The sequence below is a fragment of the Saccharomycodes ludwigii genome, chromosome I (assembly GCF_020623625.1).
Source record: "Saccharomycodes ludwigii strain NBRC 1722 chromosome I, whole genome shotgun sequence".
In the NCBI taxonomy this organism is placed as follows: domain Eukaryota; kingdom Fungi; phylum Ascomycota; class Saccharomycetes; order Saccharomycodales; family Saccharomycodaceae; genus Saccharomycodes; species Saccharomycodes ludwigii.
The window spans coordinates 2631791-2649948 of NC_060200.1; the positions used below are offsets into that span (position 1 = coordinate 2631791).

Consider the following 18158-nt stretch of genomic DNA (forward strand, 5'->3'; position numbering starts at 1 on the left):
TTTTTTTTTCCTTTGATTCTTTTTTCCTTTATTTAAAAATAATATCGATGAGATTTAAATGACTTTGGCCCTTTAACTTGACGTTATTGAAAAGACAGTTTGAGTTTGAATAGAAAAGGAAAAAGGAAAAAGAAAAATAGTCAAGAGTAGATTGAATTAAAAAAAGACAAAGAAAGAAAGAAGAAAGAGAGAAGAAAAAGAAAAGAGAAGAAAAGAAAAGAAAAGATACTGATTAAATAATAATGATGAAGCCAACTTCTTCTAAAAATTAATACAATTAAAAAAAATGGAAAATGAATCGAATTAAATTTAAAAAAAAAAATAAAAAAAAAAAAAAAAAAAAAAGAAACGTGCATTGCATAAATAATTATAAAAAAATATCGACCCCAGAGAGGATTGAACTCTCGATCTTGCGATTAACAGTCGCACGCCTTAACCAGCTTGGCCATGGAGTCAAATACATGAAAACAATATAAGCGTAACTCAGTATTACTCGTATTAATTACGGGTTTGGATTTAGGTAATTAATTTCCTATTGTATTCAGGTTTCCACATATAATAAAGATTATTTAAAACTATAAATCAATCATGAAGAATATCATGAAGAATATTTTCCCCTTTTATACGTTTCTTAATCATTCTCGATGTCATTCTTATTTGTACTATTTGTATTGTCAGTTCTGTTTTAACTTAATCAGTGGTGTAGTATTAGTCATTTCCACTATCATGTTAAATAACCTCAATAATAATCTTGATAACTACGTTGTTCTTATGAGTGTTACTTGTAAGATGCGTTTACTTGATTTCATATTACGACATAAAAACACGTTATTACAATGCTATATCTATGGGCATTCTTTGCAATACATTGTTTTTACTTTAATAATTATTTTATCGTTTAACATATATTTACTCGCAATTATATAATTAATAATCATCTTTTCGCATGAACTTATTCGTTCTGTTTATATAATTTTTTGGTTTACATTAATCTTAGTTTAGTTTTTTCCGTTTTCCATGACGTTCTATAATATTCTACCACATAATTTCATCCCGTATGAATCACTTACTAGTATCTCAGTCTACTTCATAACACATTTTCTAAACTTAAATATAGATCATGCTTGTTTATACATAGTATTAATTGAACTGAGAATTAATTGCTAGTTTTATTCAGATTATTATATAATATAAAAGATCAGATGCAGCCACAAATTGATATTGTTGCTGGTTCAAAACATATTTATAATGCACTGCTAACATATTTCGAGGGTGTAATATATTTTATGTGTATCATCTTTTTAGTTATTTTGTTGATTATTTTTATTTACACGCCTGTTAAAAAGTATTTAAATGATTAACTAATGGCATTACTTGAAATAACAATTCTAAACTACTCTTACTTAACAGTACAAATATAATACGAAAAAAAAAAAAAAAAAAAAAAAAAAAATGTGTATATTCAAAAACGCCAAAAATATTTAAAAGATTTTTAAACGTGTTTTACTGACGCGTCAATCATAGAACTGTAAATAATGTTGAAAATAAAATGGAAAAAATAAATTAATAATAATAATTCTTAAGTATCTTTTTTCTTTTTTCTTTTTATCATTTTTTTTTTTTATCTGCTTTTACCAGTTCTGTCCATTAATTTATAAATTTTCTTTCTTTTAATAGTCTAGTAATCTTCCCTCTGTTTCATACAAAAAAATCAATCTAACCAAAAAAAGAATAAGAAATTACGAGTTCATTATTATTTGTATATTCAGTACTATCTTTAATACAATTGGACATCATATTTTATAAATATATTCATTTATTTATTAAAGAAAAAAAATTAAAAAAAAAAAAATAATCATAATCATAATCATTCAAAGATAATGCATAATAACGAGGCTAATGAAAACCAAACCCCTATGATTTTAAAGGTTCTGTATACTGTAGACAATGAGTTAACTCCATTTTTATCTCGTAGTAAAGCACCAGTCCAAGTTGCGGTCACTGCATTTCCTTCAACAAATATATTAAAGGGCAAACCTGATAATACTAATGATAATAGTATTACACAAATACAAATTGGAATAATCGATTTACAAAGTGTTTTAAACCAAGTATATTCCAATTCGCCTGAGTTATTTGAAATAAGTACCAACACTACATTAAATAATAATATGCCTCTAGATTTTAATATTTATTACAAGGATATAATAGAGGATGGCGAACCATTTGTTAGTTTAGGTTTATTATCTAACATTTTTGATCCAATAAATAGTTTTGACAATAAAAATAAAAACCAAATGATTATTGGTCGTGTTTGTACCAATTTTGCTGCTTTATTCAGGAAAAATGGGTTTTTACAAACAAATGATATTTTGGAGATAAAACTACGATTTTCCAAAGTTAAAAAAAGTAGTGCTATAAATTCAGTTGTTAATAGTAGGAGGCCTAGTGTTTCTAAATCACAAACAATGATAGCTGGTAGTAGATCGTTCAATAGTAATCCTACTGGTAAAAAAGTGAAGAGAATCACTAATCCTAAACCAGCACCAAAAGCTTGTAAAACACAATCATTACCTATTTGGAACACGCAATTGGCTCAGCAAATGCAGACAACAAAAAAAACCTTTAAACCATCTATTATCAACAAGATTTTAAAGGCCGATCAAAAAAACAGCATCAATAATATTACTATATCCAATAATAATAATAATAATAATAATAATAATAATAATAGTCCAACGAATACTACTACTGAACATTTTTTCTCAATTCAAGATAGGAATACTGTTACCAATACGAATAACAATAATGATGTCGTTATAGCAAATGATGTCAGTAAAAGATTTGATTTCCTAGACAATCTTCCCACCAGTAAAAGATTAAAAAAAATTCCCAATAAAAAAACTAGTGCGTCCTCCACTACTGCCCACAATAATATCAATTCTGTAAAAAAACTAATGAATTCCACAGAAAACAATGACAGGAAGCAATCAATGCTAGCACAGAATGGCAACAAGAATAATAAACTTGCATCAAATAAGGCACGTACCCCAGAATTGGTGGATAAAATGACAACAAAGTACTACAACAACAATAATCATCATTTTACAGGTAAATCAGGCGTTCAAGATATCGGACCATTATCTATTGAACAAGATTTCTCAGTTGATGATGAAGTATTAGAAGATGATTATGAAGACATTCCAACAAATGTCATAGAAAATTCAGAAAGTAGATTAGACATTCTAAATAATTCCACGTTTAAAACTAATAGCATATATGGTAAGAATAGTTTTAACAATACTCATCGAAATAGCAATAAAGAAAATTTGCCACCCCCTTTAAACGAAAGAGAAATTTCACCCTATACACAATACACTGATATAAAAAATTTGGATTTATTGTTTGGTAAAAATATGACGTATATTGAAGAACTGGTTTACACTAAATATAATAATAATGTCGATAATAAAGCATTTGGTATTATAAATAATTCGAAAACCAATAATAATGCAAACCCTTCCATGGACGATTTTAATCACAATGATGAATGGCTTTTGAAAAATTTGCTAAATGATACAGATTTTAATAATTCACCGAAAAAAAAAATGTTATCAGCAGATTTTATTGCTACTAATAAAATTAAGAATGCCAATTCCCCCCACTCAACGACTGTTAATAATATAGGGAATAATATGGTCGAGACTACAGACAGCAATAGCTATTATTGTAATAAAGGTGGTAACACTAGATCGTCACCAGATTTACCTTCATTGTCTGCTATGATAGGTCTTGTTAAAAATAATCCAGTTGGAAATAACTCTGATGATGATGAAGAAAGTGCATCAAAATGTGGGTTTAATATTAAGTGTAAAGACAAACAAAGGATATACAATGAAGATGAGGATGATGAAGTGGAAGAATTTGGTGAAGATAGTTCTATAACCTTAAAAAAACGTAGGATTATGCCTTCTTCTCCACCAAATGATAATAATTCCGGACAAGACGCCAATGATCCTGGTTTAAGGATTAACGCTAAGAGATCAAGTTTTGGATCTTCTTCTTCGGTTAATATTACTTCTAATTCTTTGGTTGAAGATGAAAACGATGATTTGAAGAGCGATGCTATTAAAACATTTCACACTATAATGAGTGGTGGTGTTGGTGCTTGTATAAATACAGATAATACTAGCAATAGTTCACCATTGACAACCCTTACAAACGCTAGTTATAATACTAAGCCAAATAATAATGAAAAAGTTTCCTTTCCAAGTACAATGACTACACCTATAATAGAGATGGATATGTTTGAACAGCCTAGGTCAAACTAATACAGTATATTATTTATTTACTTACTTATTTTTATTTTTTTTTTTGGTTTTTTGCCCCTTTAGAATTTACTTGTATAGGCTTTTCTATATATAAATATAAATGTAACAGTTTATAGTGAGAACACTTTGATACACTTTTTTTGACATTTTATATTGAACAAATTAAATTTTTCGATGTTTTTTATTACATTTATTATTATTGTTTTATTTCTGAGCACATGTTTTTAATTTATTTAGAAAAAATTGGAATCAAAAAAAAATAAACAAAATTTTTTTTCCAAGAAAAAATAAAAATTAAAAGTATTAAGAAATAGTGAATTTTCGATTATTTTTAAAAAGGAAAACGAAAAGAAAGCAAAAATAAAAAAAAATTAAAATACAAGTAATGCAATCATTAATAACAATTAAACATTATATAATACAAAACTTTTACTCCCTTATATTCACTTTATTGGTTGTTGTTCTCCTGTCTGTTTATTTGTTGGTTTATATATTTTCACATACCCCAAGGAAGCCACATGAAGATGAGTTACAATGTTCAGTTTACGACAATAAGTCGCATAATATTAAATCCAAAAGATTAAAACATGTCTTAAATGGTTCAACTGAAACTGATGATGATGCATCCATTGAATTGTCTGTTGTTGTTCCTAGCTATAATGAAACCGGTCGGATATTAGTTATGTTACAAGAAGCCATTGATTATTTAAATGAAAATTTTAAAAACAAATTTGAAATAATTATTGTGGATGATGGTAGCAAAGACAAAACTGCTGAATATTGCTTAGAACTATCCAAAAAATTCCAAGACAAGCTAACTAACGAAGAAACTGGTGAAAATCTATTGCGTGTTGTTAAATTGGTAAAGAATAGAGGTAAGGGTGGCGCTGTAAAGCATGGTTTGTTGCATATCAGGGGTAAATATGGATTATTTGCTGATGCGGATGGTGCAAGCAATTTTAAAGATGTTTCCAAATTATTAAATAAAATTAAGAGTGAACAAGAAAAAAGAAAAAGAAATAATGGTAATTCCCATTCCAATCCCGATACTGGTATTATTGCTATTGGATCGCGTGCTCATATGGTTAATACTGATGCAGTCGTCAAAAGATCCTTTATTAGAAATTTCTTAATGTACGGTTTACATACTTTGGTTTACATATTCGGTATTAGATCAATTAAGGATACACAATGTGGATTTAAATTGTTTGACAGAAAAGCAATTCAGCAAGTTTTACCATATTTACGTACTGAACGATGGATCTTTGATGTAGAAATTTTGATTTTGGCATTAAGAAAAAAAATTGTTGTTTTTGAAATACCCATTTCTTGGCATGAAGTGGGTGGATCAAAAGTTGATCTAGCTCGTGATAGCATAAACATGGCAATTGATTTGGTTGTTATAAGATTGGCTTACCTATTGGGCATCTACAAAGATAACGTTGAATGTTAGAATTTTTTTGTTTTTTTTTTTTTTTTTACAATTTGTCATCATTATTATTACCATTGTAGACTAAATCTAAACTATTAGACCTGAAGAAGGTTATCCATGTTACTAAAATGTAAAAATATGAAATTTTATAGTTGTAATCATTACTAATAGTATTACAAATCATTATCTTATTAAAAAAAAATAATCACATATTGCTAATATATATATATATATATATAAAGAATAAAATAACATAACGTTTTTAAAACTTTTTCTGTCCTTCAAATATTTCGTATGATAAACTACTTAATTTTCTTCTAATAACTGTACCGTTGTTTAAAAATGTTCTTACTACAGAAGCATACTTAGTAGAGTCTTGTTCAATTGCATTAAACGTTTGAATCAAAATTGGTGTATTTATTTCCAATTCAACTTCAAAAGTTTCAGAAGTTTCCTCTTTCCTCTTCTTTTCCCTAGATCCACCAGCACCAGAAATAACTTGTGTTAGGTCGAATCTAGTTACAGAATCATTATGTATATAACTCATTCTTTTCTTATGTCTTACATGTATCGGTTGTTCGTGTTCATATTTCTCAGGTGGCTCATCTTTAGGGTTTAAAGGCAATTCCAAATTCATGGATAGTTTAACATCATACGTGTCCTTAGGAGAATAAATCAATAAGTGAGAGATACTTTTTTTTTCGATAAATTGGGCAGCTCTGCCTGTTTCTACATCTCTTGTTAATCTCAAAAATCTAGGTCTTTGGTGATGTGATACATCACCAACTCTGTATAATGAATCTGAAGTCATACTTTCCAAAACATTAAATTTTCCAATATTTTCACCCATATCACTCAAACCTTTAATGTATTTGTTTAACTCTTCAAAACATTTGGCATTAATATTTGGGGTTAAACGACCATCAATTTCAGAATACACTGCCTGTGTTGAGACAGGAAGAGAAATTCTGTCGATATCGTTGTCAGAAGTTATAATTCCAAATTTCATTTCTAATTCCAAAAACTGGTGTTCTTCTTTGGGTATACCAACCAATGTGGCATAGATCCATTCCTGAACAGTCTTGGTCAAATCGTCATCAGGAATTGTGTTGATAAAAGAATCGTCCAAATGAAAAGTGGTAATATCATTAAGACCATCAGCGTTCTTATTAGGAGCATGGTCAGCATTTACTCTACCACTCAATACTTTTACTGTTGGTTGCCATTTAGTAGCCCAGATTGGAGCTTTAGAGTACCTAATAGGTTTAGCAGAAGATGCTAATTCATTTAAAATTTTTAAGTCATTTTCAATTTTATTTTTACTCTGTTGCTTATTATGTTTTTCATCTTTGCTAAGGACAGCTTCAACTTTGTCATCGGTTTTGGGGGCATGTGACTTAGTACTATTAATATCAGTATCCAGTGTTTCATTTTTGTTTTCAGATTGCAATTTTGCATCAGGTGGCAGAATGTTTTCAGATATAGAGGAGACAATGATATTAGCATTATCTTCGGTTTGGGTCGCCTCTGGTCTTTTGTCCTGTGAAAGTTTACTTTTCTTACTATTCAACTTCAAAAGTTCCTCTTCCTTAGTATCCGTAGAATTTCTCTTTTTTGAGCTGTTTGTCAGTGTCACAATTTCATCACCAGTCTTATTTTCATTTTCTATATTGTCTTTATTATTATTGTTAGTTTCTTTTTCCTCATTAGCATCAGACAATGTTTCATTGTCTTCAACTTTTTTATCCTCTTGCTTATCATAATCAAATTGGAATTTATCAAAAACGATCTCACCCAATTCCTCGTCAGTATCGGTTTCATCATCCTTCTCAGATATTGGTTTCTTATTAAGAGTGTTATTAGTACCAACTGGTGACTCCTTAATAGTGATATTTCCTTCTGAATTAGTATCCATTTTTTCGTTTTCACTATTTTGTCCGTGTTCTTTGCTTTCTACTGTGGATGTTGAAGGGACCTCTTTTCTTTCGTTATCATCATCATGATTAATAATATCATTCAATGACATTATACTATGTTTCCTTTCAATAGACATTAGATATATATATATATATATATATATATAAAAGAAGTTAATTGCTTGGTTCTTTTTTTTTTTTTGTTGAATCTTTCTCCTTATTATAATCCTTTATTTGATGATTTATATTGTGTTTGATAGAACTAAAAGGTTGTAAATGCTACAACAAAAATAATAAAGGTGTATGGTGTAATAGTTTTCAAGTTGTCGAAATATATATTAAAGACAACTTATATTCGTACCTGTCTTTTTATGTGTTTTATCCGAAGCATCCGGTATACAAAATTAGTTCGTAAATTACATCATTTATATTTATTTTTAGATTATTAGTTTTCCGAGAACTCACCGAGAAAAAAAAAAAAAAAAATGTTTGTATATTTCAGTTTAATTGTCTTGATTTGTCCGATACATAATTTTGCACATCGGAAAATAAACAAATGTTAAATTTGTAGATTCGCGAGCGCGTAATTTGCTTACTGTTTACACTTTTATTTTCAAATCCCTTTTAGGAATAAACTTGCAAAGTGTTTATCTAAATTGTTACAAATTCTATGCGTTTGAAACAAAGCATGTTCCAAAAATATTGTTTTTGCCCATATGGAAGATTTTGAAAAGAAAAGAAAAGAAAAGAAAAGAAAAGAAAAGAAAAGAAAAAATTCATACGAAATAAATACAAAGCAAAATACTAACATATTCTTATATATACATACATATATTGGAAATAAAACTAGAAGTGAATGAAAAAAAAATTAATGTTTAGGATCAAATGGAAAAAATTTGACAAAACAGTAAAAGCAAAAAGATATTAAAAGATTATCACAGATTATTTTTGCTTTGGAAGTAAATTAAACATATGGAGGAAAATTAAACATATAGGAGAAAATTAAAATCAAATATTAGAAAAATGAAAGAATAAAGGTGTTTATATTTGCTAATCGCTCAACATGAACCGGACACTGGTCTTCTTGTTCGATGATGAAGGAGAGGAAGCAGCACTGCTGTTAATGCTGCTATCGCTTGTATTATGGTTATAAGTATCAATACTAGTATTAATGACATTGGCTTGATTTTCTATTATCGAAGGTTTATTATTCATAAAAGTATTCACCATCGTAGTTGTAGTATTAGTGCTAATATTGGGCAACTTTATATCGGTAACGTGCTTATTATTATTATTATTATTATTATTATTGTGATTTATTTCTGATGGTACTAGTTGCGATATTGGCGATGTTGTTGGTACGCGCGGATGATTATTTAAATTCATGGTGTTATTGTTATCAACAGCAGTAATATTTGTTCCAATATGATATTTAATTGGATTAACTACTGTGAGAGGAGGAGAGGCTTGCTTATTATTATTATTATTATTATTACTAGCGGTAATGGCGGTATTAATCATTAACTGCTGCTTATTTTTCATTAATTCATCAAAACTCAAAATTAAAGGGTTATTAAACTTTTTAATATTATTATGTAGTAATAAACCAGTATTACTCATATTATTCGTATTATTGTGACCCATATTTGTGATACATTGTTGCTGATAAGCATTATTACTAGCTTCTTGTATAACTCTAACTGTGTCAGATATATTACTTTCTGTAGTATTTGGATTAAAAAAAATGTTATATTTTTTATCGTTAGAGCCATTCTTCATATTCACATGTGGTGGAAGATATATATTATTATTATTATTATTATCATTAGTCGTAGTACCAATCTTATCATTGTTCATTAAAAATGCTGAATGTCCTACCAATGTTCGGGGATTAGGCTTTTCTGTCTTATTCATATAATCATTTGTCCCTAAAAAGTCAGACTTAGAAGTGCAATAACTTGTGGTAACATTTATGTTCCTTTTTTTTCTTTTCCTAACATTACTATTATTATTGTTGTCATATTCTGAGTTGCCATCTATGTTATCACCTTTAATTGAAGCGTGTACTGATTCTTTATGCTGTTTTAAATTATCAATTCTACTAAAAAATTTCAGGCATGTATCGCACTGAAATGGCTTTTCACCAGTATGTTTTCTTACGTGCCTTGCTAAATGTTCTGCTCTTGTAAATACCATTTTACAATCACCATACCCATGACATTGAAATACTTTAGGCGAGCCCCTTTTTCTTTTAGGTCTTCTATTAGTGCTATTATCTTGAGTACCAATAATTGGTGTACTATTATTTTGTTTCTGTAATTTCATCATATATGTCTGTTATTATTAAAAAAAATATTAGCTTGTTATATTCTGTATTTTATCTTTTCTTTTACAAATGGAAGATTGATTACAATGTAGTTATTTGAATTTCTAATGGAATAACAAATAGCAAACTCACAAAACCCGAAAAAAGAAACGAACGTACCGACGGAAAGAAAATGAAGAAAAAAAAAAAAAAAAACAATAATCAAAAAGAATCTGATTTTTTTCTATGAATAGAAGAAAAAAAAACTCACAAAAAGAAAGAACAAATAATAAAATAATAAAATCAAAAACCAAAGAACAAAAAATGAAAACAAAACAAAACAAAAAAAAAAAACGAGAAAAAAAACAAAATACTAAATAAAATCTATTTCAATCGTACGTTTGTATTTTTATAACAATAATTATATTAATAATAGTGATGGAAAAAGCTTTTTGCATATAATTATAGTTTTTTCTTAACTTTTTGATTTATCTTATACTCTAGAGACGATAAGTGAGTACAAACCAAATATTTTAATATATTCTTCTTTTGTTGTACAGTTGCTAACTCCCCTTTTTTTTTTTTTTTTTTTTTTTTGGTATTAGACTGATTTTTGTTTGTTTGTCCTTTCAGTTTTTATTTGTTCGTTTACCTGTTCGTGTTTTATATGCTTGTTTATTGAGTATCCCTTTCTTTTGAATCTATAGTAAAGAAAAAAAAAAAAAAGATATTTGCAAGCTTGAAATTTTTTGAAAAAAAGAAGTTTCTTTCTTTTTATACTTGCAAAACTTTTTCCTTTTTTAATATTTTTTTTTTTTTAAAGAAAAGAACTAACGAATTCTTTTTCTAGAAAGCGTTTCTTTCTAGATTACATCATTTTAATTTTGATTCTGTTTTGAATTAATTTTTGGTTAAATAAATGTATTGTAATATAGTTTTAAAATAAATATTATTGCAACTTACTGCATAGAATCATATTTCGCTTTTCTTCTTTTTTTTTTTTCCTAGTGAAATTGTATTCGATAATTTCGAAGCGAGTGCGAAAACCATTTTTTTTTTTTATAAAAAGCCTAGCAGTCGTTACAGTTTTTATTCCACGAAATAATTCGAAAATATTTGCGTTATATTATTTAAATTTTTAAATTTTTTAGTACGCTATTAAGGGACGAGCTAAAAAAAAATAAAAAAATGTTGGCTTTTTCTTTTTTTTTTTATCTTTTTTTTTTATCCACGTAAAATTTCGATAGAAAGGATAATTAATGTTTATAAACGCAGATGCTAACTACGCAGACTCCCATTATTATTTTCCATTCAAATTTGTATAAGCCCTAAAAAGAAAAAAAAAAAAAAGCCTAGTACACAATATTTTTCTTTTTGTTCTTCCCCTCTTTCTTTTTCCCATTCTTTATTTTTTTTTTTTTTTTTCCCTTTTACATTTATCGCTTATAATAATACAATGCTAGGCTTTTATTCGCTTTACGGACCTTATTTTTCAATAACAAATCATTACCATTATTATTGTTATTATATTTATTTATTATATTTTTTTGTTCATAAAGCCTGGATTGTATATTTATATATACAATTTTAGCCTCCTTATTTCATTTCGATATATGAAAAATTACGTAATTTGGAATTGTTCCTTTCCTTTTTTCTCCTGAATTGTAATCGAAATAAAAGAAAAAAAAAATTTTTTTTTCTTTTTTCTTTTTGTTTATATCTTGTACCTTTTCCACTTCCATTGGAGTTTGTTGCTATACTCTCCATTGTCTTTCGGTATCATAATACTTAGCTTTCAATAACATCTTTTAAGTACACCTTATAAAAATAAAATATTATTATTATTAGAAATTTACTGCACCAACTTTTTGCTCCACATAAATACACACTAAAAAGAACTATATAGAAAAACAAAACAATAATAGAGAGAAAATGTATTAAAAGAAACACATACAAACATATATACAAAAATATATATATATATTATATAAATCATTTTTCAGATACTGCAACAGCAACTGATTGTAGATCATCATGGGAAATAGAAACCTTAACACTCTTAACATTTGCTTTTGTGGCTAATTCTTTAGCAGTACCATGTAAAATAACTTCTGGACCAGTACCTGATGTTCTAACAATTTCAATTTCCTTCAAAGGTGCACCGGCACCTTGACTTTTAACACCTAAACTCTTGAAAACAGCTTCTTTAGCTGACCAGGTTCCAGCAAAGGAAGCTTGTACGCTTGGCTGTTCCTTACAGTACGAAATTTCTTTTTCTGTAAAGTTACGTTCAATAAAAACTGGGTTTTCAACGTTAATTTCACTAATCAATTCAACATCGACACCTACACCCTTGGTACTGCTACTATCACCAATCAATTCGGAAACAGCATGTGCAGTCTTCTTGGTAGACTTCTTAATATACTCCTCAGATTCTTGAATATGTTTCTTATGGAAAACCAATTCACCGGTTTTGTTAGAGGAAACACGAGCTAATGGATCCAAGTAGACATGTTGTTCCAAATCGTCATCATAAGGAGCATGTTCCTTAGCAACAAACAACCCATTAGTAATCATACCATTGTGGAAGTATTTGTATGCATTTCTTTCCCTTTCGCCAACCTTAGCAGCATATTTATGATAAGTCTCTTCACTAATAGCAGCGTACAAATAGTTAGGATTTACAGCAACTGCTTGAGCACCCTTTTGACCAAAACCAAAGGAGGTAACAGAAACGGCCTTAATACCATCGGTCTTGATACTGTGAGATGGATACAAAACATATTCAAATTGTTCCATAACTTGATCAATGTTGTCAGCGTTACGGTTACCAGGTACAATACCACTGTTCAAAATTTGAATGGCACCATTCATCATCCAAGCACCAGCAGCACCCTTTGGATGACCAGTCAAGTACTTTTGGAAAACACCAATAACAGGGTTACCTTCACTTCTTCCTAGATGCTTCATCATGTCGTTAAGAGTTGCAGACTCATTCTTATCATTGGCCTTAGTAGACGTACCATGGAATGAAGCAACATCTAAATCATCAATGGTCAAACCATATGCAGCTAAAGCGCCCCTCAATGGAGCAATACGTGGATCATTTTTGTAAAATTCGTTACCCCATTGTGTTTGAGCAGCCTTCACTTGCACTTCAGACTCACGCTCAATTTCAGCAGTACGCTCCAAAATGTATTCGGCTCTGTCTTTTTCTGGAATAGCAGTAGCTTCATCCCTCAAAGCCTCAAATTCAGCGGCCGCCCATGCTTTAACCTGGCTCTTACGTGATTTCAATTGACGTCTTCTGTATTTCATATCCAACAATGGTGTTGGGAATTTCAAGTTTGATTGATATTCCCTGGCAGTAGTCAAAATACCCTTACCTGGTGCTGGAACAGATCTACCAATCTTATCAGTAGCAGTAGCTGTAAAGGCCAAAATACTGTAAATAGGAACACCCATTTTCAAAGCTAGTGCAGCGGTCATAATAACTTGGATACCAGAACCTTGTGCTTCCATAAAACCATTACGAGTAGTGGTAGCTGGTCTAGACATTTCAGATGGAGTACGACCATGTTCAAATTCCTCGATGGAGTTTGAAGTAGCCTTCATATTACCAAACTCGTAAGAACCTTCTTCTCTAAAATCATCATAACCACCAACAATACAGATCTTGGCCTTTCCAGAGACAATAGTCTCAAAACCAATATCCATAGATTCAACAGCAGTAGCACAAGCACCAACAGGTGTCTTAATTGGACCTGAAGAGGAGATTAACAACATGTTAACCCAGGCAGACATAGTGTTGATAAAGGACTCTTGTAAAATATCATTTTGAACAGGTTCATCCTTGTAACGGTCTTTGAACATACCACGTAGAGCAGAAACACCACCCATACCAGAACCGGAACAGTTACCAACTTGGGAAACGTGAACATATTTGTACATTTCGTATGGATCGGTAATACCAGAAGAAATAAAAGCTTCAGCGACAGAAACCAAAACAAACAAAGTAATTGGATCGACTTGAGAAATGGTATCATCAGAAATACCATAAGTTTTAGCATCCCAACCAGTTGGAATCTGGCCAGCAACCAAACGATCAAATTTTAGAGCCTTTGGAATGTATAAAGTGGCTCCCTTCAACAACTTAACACTATATTCACCAGTTTCTGGAATTTCAAAAACATCAGCCTTTTCACCATGCTCATGTTTAAACTGTAAAGCGGTTTCTTTAGAAGTTTCAAATGGTTCCAAATCCTCCTCAATAACAACTTCTTGAATCATATGCTTTTTCTTTGGATCGTATCCATCAAACAATTCTGGCTCAATCAATCTGATACCAGTATGTTCTAAAATGTAACTCTCATATTTGGCCTTGACATCCTTATCTTCAACAGGTTCGTTGGTCTTAGCATCAACCCAACCAGTGTAAGGACGTCCCTTTAGTTTGCCATTGTGGTACTTAATTAAACCCATAATCCAAGACATTTCCACACAACCTTCCAAGGAAAACTCACCAAAGGCTTCCATTTCCCATCTGGTTCTTGAAGAACCCCATGGGCCAACTTCAGCAAAACCAGTGACGACAACCACTTTTTCTAAATCTAGCATGCCTTCCAAATATGGAGAAAGCTCTTTGACTTCGTTATATGGCTTCAAAGTTGGGAAATTCAATTGAATATTAGCCTTTGGTTGAACCTCAAACTTGGCATAACCAGCATCAGCATTCTTACCAGTTACAACCTTGTGTTCCATGGCGGTTTCAATAGATACAGCCTTTCTAACATCAGAGGTTTCATACAAATCAGTACGTAATTTCGAGGTAAATTCCTTCAAGTTTTCCAAGAATTGCAAACCACCATTCAAATCAGCCATGACAGGAGCAGTTTGACACAATTCAACAACTTCTGGAATCAATAACCCTAACAAGTTGAATGCCATTTCCTTTTGTGAAAAGGTACGAACACCCATTTTTTCAATACCTTCAGCAATGATATTATTAGCAGACATCAAACCAGTACCTCTAGTCCAACCAATAACAGCACCACAAATAGTCAATTGGTTACCCCAACTTTCAGAGTGCCATCTGTTAAATAAAGTTTCCAATGACAGCTTCGATTCGGAATACAAACCATCACCACCAAAAGTACCATGGTTAGGAGATAATGGCAAAATGACTTGGGCTGGTCTAGTTTCAATACCTCTAGAAGTCTTTTGTTTCTTAACATGCCCCATCATTCTTAAAATGTTGGTCATCATGATTCTGTGGGCAAATTCAGACTTAGAGTCAATGTTTTCTAACTCAATACCATTTTCTGGGATAGCAGCAAAAGGAATGACAGCATCCAAATCCCAACCTAAACCACCTTTCTTTTCATCATCATAAATATAATTAATCAAAGCTTCGCAATCTTGTCTAGAACCTTGATTGAATGGAACTAAAACCATAGTAGAGCCTCTGGCACCCCATTGAGCATACAAAGCTTGGAAGTGGTCGGTGGTCTTTTTGTTGAAGGAGTTGGTGGTAACTATGACTTTTGCACCACCTTGCAACAAACCTTGTAAAATACCAGCACCAATAGAACCAATACCAGCACCAGTAATTAAAACATACTTGTCTTTAAAGGTAACACCGTTAACAGCAGCTTTTTCTAAACCATCCAAGAAGGAACGAGTCATTAAACGATCGTATATCCATTCACCTGATTTGGCCTTCTTCTTTAAGTGCAAGAATGGGATGGTTTCTCTTGGAATAGTAGCAGAAACACCAGTCTTGATGGATGATTTGTTTGATAACGATGCAACTTCTTTGGTTGAATCAGTATCCAAGGAATCGTCTTCGCCTACAACAGTGGTAGAAGCTGTAGTGTTGATTTCATCAGAGGCTTTTAAAAATTTGGTTAATTCACCATACAACTTTTCAAATTCCAATTTGGTTTTCTCAGAAATACCATGCTCATTAACTTGAGAAGAAATAGCCTTATAAACACGAGTCAAATCGTCTTGGATAGTTGGTTGTGCTTGCTTAGTGATTGGACCACCCAAAGCCATCTCTTGAACATACTGCGAAAATTTTCTAACCTTTTCTCTTGGTATCTCTTTGTATTCAATGTTACCATTCTTGTCGATGGTAGTATTTGGTCCAGTTGGCTTGGAAATATCTTTAAAGACAGGATCCAAATCCAAGACTTGTTTACAATTCTCAATCAATTGTTCACCCAAAGTCTTGGCAAGTCTGTAATTTTCACCCTTTTCCTCATCAGTATGGGAGATGTGATATTCCATGAACTTGATTAAAGTTTCATTTGACCTATTCATAATGTTAATAGCTTCGCTAACCAATTCTCTGTCAACATTCTTTAAAACACCGTGAATAATTTCAAAATACATGGTCAACAAAGATTGTCTAGCCCAATTCCAGGAGGAGTCAAAAACTCTGGCTTTCTTTCTGGAAAACTTAGTGTTAACCCCATTGACAAAATACTCGCCTAATTCTTCACTTAAGAAATCCAATTGGGCTTGTAAAGCAACTAAATTGTCCTTTTCTTTTAAAAATTTTCTTTCACTATTATTTAGATCAATTTTCAAATAACGAGCCAAACATTCCAACTGTTGACGAGCCAAAACTTTTTGATCTTTAGTCAATTCGTCAAATGCAGCAGCGTCAATGGTAGCACCACCGGCACCACCACTAGCACCACCAGCTCCGGCACCAGATGAGGCAGAAGCGGCATTCAAATCAACCCCAGCAATAGATGCATACTTTTGTGCCATAGAATCCCAGAAACTTTTAGCATCAGCCTCAGAGCCCAGACGGGAAGCTGGTTCGTTGGTCAAAGCAATTAACAAAACAGAATCTTGTCTACCAGCTGGCAAACCCCATCTAGATTGTAAATATTTCCTGGCTACAGTAACAGTAAAACCACCAGGCATCTTAGAAGAAATCAACCTAGAGATCAAAGAACTGGATTGCTTACCCAATTGTCCATTAAATGAATCTTGCATAGATTCAGAGAGTTCTGCTAAAGGAATTTCTTCTGGTTTTTCTGGGGTAGAACCAAATTCTTTACCTAAATCACCCAATATTTCATTTTGAACGGTGGATTTACCGCCAACCAAATCCTTTATAGCTTTGGAAGTAGAAACTTGATCCAATGGTTTTTTTAATTTTTGTGCAACCAAGACATGGACCAACAAACTAGCCTTAACAGGCTCATCTGGCAATTCAGCAGCAGCAGCAACGGGAGCAGCAGCAGCAACAGGAGCAGCAGCAACGGGAGCGGCAGCAGCAACAGGAGCGGCGGCGGCGGCGGCAGCAGCAGCAGGAGCACCGCTTGGTTCCGCAGCATCAGTAGCTAATTCAGATGGATCTGGTGTGTAGTAAATTTCTTTGGCGTCTTTGGAGTAACATAAAACCTCTCTCTGCAAAGATAAAGCGGCATCAAAAGATTCATATTTATTTTTAATAGTTCTTTGCGCCATACCAGATAAGGTTGGAGAAGGACCGATTTCAACAACTCTCTCGGTTTTCATATCCTTTAAGAAAACATCTTGTGTTTCAATCCATCTAACTGGAGAAGCAAATTGATAAGCTAATAGCTCGGTTAATAAAACATGAGCTAATTCTTGCTCGACTTCAGGTTTCATAGGCATGTTATATGAACGTGTGTAACCTTTTTGTTTATGTGTTTATTTTTTTTTTTTTTTTGGTAATAAATAATAAGTTGTTAAAGACAAGCAAAGGAAGTTAAAAAGAGAAGAAGATAACGATTATAAAAATTGTAGAAGATATTATATGTTATTATTTTTTCTTTGAATGTTGTTTTTCTTTTTATATATATATATATATATACAAGATTTACTGAAATACTTTTATTGCAGGCAACAACAAAATGATTTTTATTTTTATTTTTTTCAACATTTTTAATTTTTTTTTTTTTTTTTTTTTTTTTAATATTTTGTTGAGAATAAAAAATGTTTTTAAAAAAATGTATTAACGGGATTTTCGGTTTATATATTTTGGCGGAAAAGATATATCTTGGTAATATTTTTCAGCATTGAATTCCAACGTGTTAATTTATCCGAAAACGTTTTCCCTGCCACTTCGGGATATCATAATCCATGGAAAACAAAAAATGCCCTGAAGCATAAAACATTCTGTTAAAAAA

General features: G+C 31.1%; 5 protein-coding genes and 1 non-coding gene across 6 annotated transcripts; 2 read left to right on the forward strand and 4 right to left on the reverse strand.

Moving 5' to 3' along the window:
• Window positions 1-381: 381 nt before the first annotated feature.
• On the reverse strand, window positions 382-455 carry SCDLUD_001141. The gene has a single exon. It is a non-coding gene; the product is annotated as a tRNA-Asn (tRNA).
• Window positions 456-1880: 1425 nt separating this feature from the next.
• SPT21 (Spt21p) lies at window positions 1881-4331 on the forward strand (the record flags this gene model as incomplete). Its single annotated transcript, XM_046080115.1, has 1 exon — window positions 1881-4331. The coding sequence occupies one exon, from the start codon at window positions 1881-1883 to the stop codon at window positions 4329-4331; it is 2451 nt and encodes an 816-aa protein (XP_045937429.1).
• Window positions 4332-4716: 385 nt separating this feature from the next.
• Window positions 4717-5784, forward strand: ALG5 (dolichyl-phosphate beta-glucosyltransferase; the record flags this gene model as incomplete). The annotated part of the gene is made up of 1 exon (XM_046080116.1): window positions 4717-5784. One exon carries the CDS (start codon window positions 4717-4719, stop codon window positions 5782-5784), a length of 1068 nt encoding a protein of 355 aa, XP_045937430.1.
• A 241-nt stretch (window positions 5785-6025) lies between these two features.
• Window positions 6026-7789, reverse strand: CET1 (polynucleotide 5'-phosphatase; the record flags this gene model as incomplete). The annotated part of the gene is made up of 1 exon (XM_046080117.1): window positions 6026-7789. The coding sequence occupies one exon, from the start codon at window positions 7787-7789 to the stop codon at window positions 6026-6028; it is 1764 nt and encodes a 587-aa protein (XP_045937431.1).
• Window positions 7790-8729: 940 nt separating this feature from the next.
• On the reverse strand, window positions 8730-10004 carry USV1 (Usv1p; the record flags this gene model as incomplete). Its single annotated transcript, XM_046080118.1, has 1 exon — window positions 8730-10004. The coding sequence occupies one exon, from the start codon at window positions 10002-10004 to the stop codon at window positions 8730-8732; it is 1275 nt and encodes a 424-aa protein (XP_045937432.1).
• Window positions 10005-11976: 1972 nt separating this feature from the next.
• On the reverse strand, window positions 11977-17643 carry FAS2 (trifunctional fatty acid synthase subunit FAS2; the record flags this gene model as incomplete). The annotated part of the gene is made up of 1 exon (XM_046080119.1): window positions 11977-17643. The coding sequence occupies one exon, from the start codon at window positions 17641-17643 to the stop codon at window positions 11977-11979; it is 5667 nt and encodes a 1888-aa protein (XP_045937433.1).
• Window positions 17644-18158: the final 515 nt, after the last annotated feature.